A 6,000-nucleotide genomic window follows, 5' to 3' on the forward strand; every position below is an offset into this window, starting at 1 on the left:
TGTTCTTAAATTTTTTTCTAATTTGTATTTCATATATACTGGAGAATTCTTACAAGATAGCTATAAAAATAAAACAAACTTTGTAGAAACCGAGTCCCTGCTACAGAACGAAATATTTTTTTCTATCTGATTAAATTAAGTTTAAATGTTCAAATCTCTAAGGTGACAATTTTTTAAAATTTTGTTTCTAAATTTTCCAGCTTCGACAACACATCCAAAAGTACTTCAAGAAAAATCCACGCTGATAGATCAAAACATAAACAAACTCCGTAGATCACAAGTCCCTGTCGCTGTATCAACCAACTAATTTTATATTTGCTGTGAAATGTTTCTTTCAAACTCCCATCATACATAAAGCTTTATCAACCACACCAGTATTAATAATTTGGACCTAATACATGCATCTAGAAGGTGTCTAATTTTGTTCTGAAAAAAAAAAAGAAGACCAAAGAATGCTGCATTTATCTAATTTTGTTCCAAAAGTATCTCAAATAAAAAAGCTTCAGAGAAACTTGAACATGTAATCCTCATCAGCTACACAGGTGCCATCAAAATTTTCATATCTCCGCAAAAAAAAAAAAAAAAAAAAAAACCGACTTAATACCATATGCCGAACCAAGAACAGTTGCAGGAAATTACCCAGCGAAATAAGCCTCTGAAACATAGATCAAAATTACAATACGGGTTGCGATGGATTGAAGACAATAATGCGGTGAACCTTATTTCCATGGCACATAACTCTTCAGCGAGCGAGAAGCATTTAATGGGTTTTTCTCATTCATCTAATCTTCACCAACAAATCGTTCGCTCCCGATCACGTTTCGACAGCTTCTGACTTAAACAAACCAGTGAAACTTTGCTACTTGTCCATATGACAATTCCAGGCCCTGCAAAAGAACAGTTAAAAACTATTAGCACCTAAAATTTTGGTATTTCTCTTCGACTCCAAGTACACTCCAACCTCACACTGGATCTTTACTAACCGCATGGCGAAAAATTTGATCGTCATTTAGTTTTCTATAGCTGATATTTAATAACAGAGAGGAACATAGTACTTCTAATGGAATCATAAGTATAGTGCGGAATAATAAATCTATGTATCAGCGACAGGATTTTCATCATGTAACCACATATATAACTATTCACGGGAGAGGTTAACTCACCAGTCTTTTCGTCAGTGGAAACATCAATGTTGTTTCGCCACAGAACTCCAATATATGTCTAGCTTCGTAAAATTTTTAATGCTCAACTATCTAAGTCATAAAAGAGGAAGAAAACATCAATAAACTGTACTTAAAAAAGCAATAATACAACTTGAATATTATATTGTTTCAGCAAAAATGTCAACAGGAAAGAATTGTGTAAAAATAAATAAATACTTTGAGAAATTTAATTCCAGCCAAACTATCACGCCTGAGAGACTTAAACTAGTCCACTAACATTGGATTGTTATGCATAGTGGCCTTTTACAACTGCCACAATGATTAACAAATTGATCAAATAAAGTCATGGGATGCACAATCCTCTTAAAGCCAATTTCGTAAGTAGGTATGAACTACATATGTTTGACCCTACAAGGTGCACTCCAAAAATAATACTGCAATGAGAGATCGCAGCAGCAACAGAAAAACAATTTAGTTGCCAATTTTTGGATCATGTATTGTTTCAATGAACAAAAGACACTTATCCTTCACTTGTAAAGGAGCCTTAACCTAAAGAATGCTCAGCTGAAAAATTGTTTTGACACATAATACATAGTCCATGAGGGTCAGCGCACTCCATTGCTCTCCAATCCTCTGGAGATAAGGCTAAACCATAAGTGAGAACAGAAGCATGACTCAACTCTGTACACACAGAAAGAATCATACAACTCTAGTATTTTGATAGAACAACGGATATAGCACAATCTAAGGCCTCAGATGCTGATTTCTCTTTTTACTCCTGGAACTAGTAACTTCATAACAAAGACAGTGCATCAAACTTCCATTACAAGGTAAACCTGATTATCATTTGCATATTTATTTTCTCACAGTTCCAATTGACCAGAAAAATTAATTCTAACGTCCAATAAACAATATATATAACAGTAATAACTACTGCACAAGCTGCAAACTATGATCTGAAATAACTGTTGTATTTTTCTATTAAACTTCTTTCCAACAAACAATCTGAGAATATCAAATCCGCATCATATGGTTATTTTCCTGCTCTTGCAATTTCTCCTGAACATTGCAGTAAGCATTTTTCATGAAGTGAGCTTGGTTCAAGCATGAAAATGTTGAGATAAGAGCTACTTTTCTTATTACTCTAACAAAAATCATCTTGTTTTTGACTGGTTAAAACCTCCAGAAATCATTTGCAAAAACAGCAAAACAATGTGGCGAAAAAAAAAAAAGCAAAATAAGATCTATTTGACATAAAGATGGCACAAACGATTTAATAAGCCGTACACCTCTCCCTCAAAGCATAGACAACTGTCTGGCCACATATGATCTAACTCCAACAACTGAGTATACACTTGGACCTTTCATCACATGCACAATGTTCTAAGAAACCAATGCTTAGATAAAAGTTGCAGAAAGCTACCTTACAAGAATTTTCAGAAAGTGTAACGACCCAGCCCACTAGCAACAATAACTCGTTGGGCCCAAACACCGGCCCAAAATGCTTAAGCCCAGTTATTATTACTAGTGTCTAAATCTCTTATATACCTAATCACATCTCCATTTATATCCGATGTGGGATTATTAGGGTGTGACAGAAAGTAATTTATATTGTCATTCCTAGAGAGGTTGATAAATTGGACGCTACCCTCAAATGCAAAAAGAAGGGGGAGGGAGGGGGGGCGGAGGGGGGGGAACGTAAAATCCATGAGAGAACTCACATATTCAAGTATCATCACATAAAATAAAATGTATCCATTATGCTCCAAACATATTCTTTAAGCCTTTGAATCTGTCTTTTTGTTGGAATGATGTGAATTTCTTACAATGGATAATTGATATTTTTGCTGAAAGAAAATAACAGAAATATGATACTTATTTGTTACATAAATGACTATGAAAACCAATATCCGTCTTAATTGATCATCAAAGTTGTAAATATTTTATTGCTAAATATCAGGCTAAAACTAAATATGAAAATAAATCTGAACTGGATCAGTTATGGAACAACCATCCTTTATCTCAATTAACAGCCATGTATAAAGTATACAAAACTTATTGATGCAGGTCAAAAGCGTATAATTATCATTATATCAGCTAAAAAAACAGCCAAAAAGAAAGTGAGGGGCAGCTTTCGATTAAAAATAAATGGTGCATAATATTTGAACGGATTACAAGAAAAAACCCGCAATAAGAAAATTCCAGCCAAGCAACACAATAGTAGTTTCGTTTTGTGGAAGTTTTGCCAGATTAATTGTTGCATGGACATTTCAGGAACCCATATGACATTTAACGGAATAAGCCTTTCCCAGGCCTTAAATTTGGACAAATGAAGAACAACTATCAAAAGAATTATTATCTGGCAAAAAAACATCCATCAATTGTTTACAAAACTATCCAATATAGATAGAGTACCAGATAAAAAAAAATTAATGTCAACTCAAATTGGAAGAGATAAGTTTTTACATATGTAGTTGGATGTTCTTAACCAAACAAGACTTTACCTTTTAGAGGCTGGCTTCTCCCTGACACCCGGGCACCAACAAAGTGAAGATTCTTTCCCTCATCATATGAGAATCCTTATTTAACATGTATGATGTGTCATGTATGATATATGTCACAAGAAGGAACTACATAGCCCAAACTATGACATTGAAGAATAAAATATATCGATTTGAAAGACAACATGAACAAACAAATTTGGAAATGAATGACCAATTTGCAGGTCACGTTCTTATCAAACTATCAAAATTGGCCGCTAAATGTCCAAGAAAAGTTATGCGACAGTCGAAGAAAATAATGGCAACTCATGACATTAACCTGTGAGTGGCACTGATTAAGAGAGAAGTGAATAATGTTACATACTCAGTGCACCTTGCTTGAACAAATTCTCTGAACTCCCTAGTTACTCAGGGGCCCAAAATTGTGATTGTGACCAGTGATATGTCAGTCGAACTCTCACCCTTCATCTTGGTGCTGGGATGCCCCAGTATGGTACACTTTATAAGGCAAACGCCCTCTCACTTTCCACAGGAAAAGCACTCACCAGTTATACAGCCACTGAAATATCTGCGCTTTTTCTCACAGACAATGGACTGTCCTGCACAGATGATGTATCCAATCTTGGACTGCTTCCGGATGCAATAAGCATTATGCTTTCCACCTTATTAGGCATTCCAGCCTTCAAAAGACAAGTAACCAAACAACTAATCGTCACACCATCATGCGCACAGCCGGTAGCCACCATCTTCTCAAAAATGGCGATGGCTTCCGAAATTCTTCCCTTCATGCAATGTCCAATGATCAATATCGTATACGTGTACTTGTCAGGGAAGCATTTCTTTCTTTCCATTTCAAGCATTATAGAATTTGCCTCATCCACATTTCCCACCTTGCAAAGCCCATCGATTATGGGATTGTACACAAAAGCACGCGGTATTATATCAGTCCTCTCATTCAGTTCCTTTAAAAGAACCTGGGCCTCGCCTAGTCTATTCTTCTTGCACAGGAAATTTATCATGGTGGCAAAGGTGTATATATTTGGCCGAAGCTCTCGCTGACCCATCTCATTCCAGAGCTTCAATGCATCATCCAGCTGCCCATTTCGACAGTGCCCATCGATCAAAGAAGTAATCGTCACAACATCAGGAGGACACCCGCAAAGAGCCATCCTCTCATACACCGAAGCAGCCGACGGCATGTCGCCTGCTTTACCATAGCCATCAATAAGCACATTGTACGTTACCCTACTGGGCTTTATCCCTAAACCAATCATGTCATTGAAAACCCTAAATGCTTCCTCCATCCTACCCATCTTGCAATAGCCAGAAATAACCGAAGTGTACGTCACGACATTCGGCATGCAAGTGCCATCCATCCGAATCCGCTGCAACATTTCATGCCCCCTATCTACCTGCTCAGCTCTACACAACCCATCAACGAGGATATTATGGGTAACCGTATCCGGCGAGCACCTAAAAGAGCTCATTTTTTCGAAGAGCTCAAATGCCCCCTTAATATCTCCTATTCTACAAAGACCCTTTATGACTATATTAAAGCTCCATGCATCCGGCATGAAAAGCTGCGAATTTAACTGCTCGCTGAACAGAAAGACAGCATCTTGGATTCGGTTCCTTGCTATCAAAAGACTCATCACCTTGTTAACAGTATAAGGTTCTAGCCGGGAATTGAACTCCGAAGCTCTGTTGAGCAATCGAATACAAGGATCAAGGAGACCGGCTTCAGCGCAGGAATTGGCTACGAAAGCGAGAAAGGACGCGTCGGGGGAATGGCCGTGGCTCGCCATTTCGTCGAACACCTTCAGGGCATCGCCGTGGAGCCCCGATCGGCAGAGTAGGCCGACGAGGAACCGGTAGGCGTCGGGCGAGTGGGCGACCCCGAGGGCGGAGCGCGCGAGCTCGAAGAGGGCTAGGGCTGAGTCCGCGGTGGGGAGGCGGCGGAGGGCCTCGGACGCGGCGAGGGGGGTGAGGAGGAGGGGCCCGAACGGGCCGAGGCGCGCCGATGGGGAGAGGACGAAGGCGGTGGCTAGGGCTTTGGCGATCCAGAGCTCGGCGGGGTGCGGCGGCGGCGCCGCCGCGGCGGAGGAGGAGGAGGAGGAGGAGGAGGAGAGGAGGAGGGGAAGGGGGAGGCGGCGGAGGGGTTTAGGATAGGGTGCTCCGCGGAGAAGCATTTAAAGAGGCGAGTGGCGTCGCGTGCGGTGACGGGGAGCGATCGCACTTCATGGCGCTGCGGGAAGAAGAAGCGGCATAGCACACTGCGCGCGACACGCATTTGTTGGTGAAAACTCCCCCGCTTCAGTGCAGGAGTTAGGGCTTAA

The 6,000-nt window shown here is 40.0% G+C and overlaps 1 protein-coding gene across 3 annotated transcripts; it reads right to left on the reverse strand.

The window, feature by feature from the left end:
- Positions 441–6,000, reverse strand: LOC109706776 (pentatricopeptide repeat-containing protein At2g06000-like). Of its 3 annotated transcripts, XM_020227754.1 has the most exons (4): positions 4,029–6,000; positions 3,668–3,742; positions 1,164–1,253; positions 441–887 (listed from the first exon to the last, which is right to left on the reverse strand). In XM_020227754.1, exon 1 carries the CDS (start codon positions 5,851–5,853, stop codon positions 4,213–4,215), a length of 1,641 nt encoding a protein of 546 aa, XP_020083343.1. In that variant the 5' UTR covers positions 5,854–6,000; the 3' UTR covers positions 441–887; positions 1,164–1,253; positions 3,668–3,742; positions 4,029–4,212. The 3 variants fall into 3 exon arrangements, with proteins under 3 accessions (XP_020083343.1, XP_020083344.1, XP_020083341.1); XM_020227755.1 differs by lacking the exon at positions 3,668–3,742; XM_020227752.1 differs by having other exon boundaries at positions 3,668–6,000.

Source organism: Ananas comosus, linkage group 2 (genome assembly GCF_001540865.1).
Source record: "Ananas comosus cultivar F153 linkage group 2, ASM154086v1, whole genome shotgun sequence".
NCBI classification, from domain to species: domain Eukaryota; kingdom Viridiplantae; phylum Streptophyta; class Magnoliopsida; order Poales; family Bromeliaceae; genus Ananas; species Ananas comosus.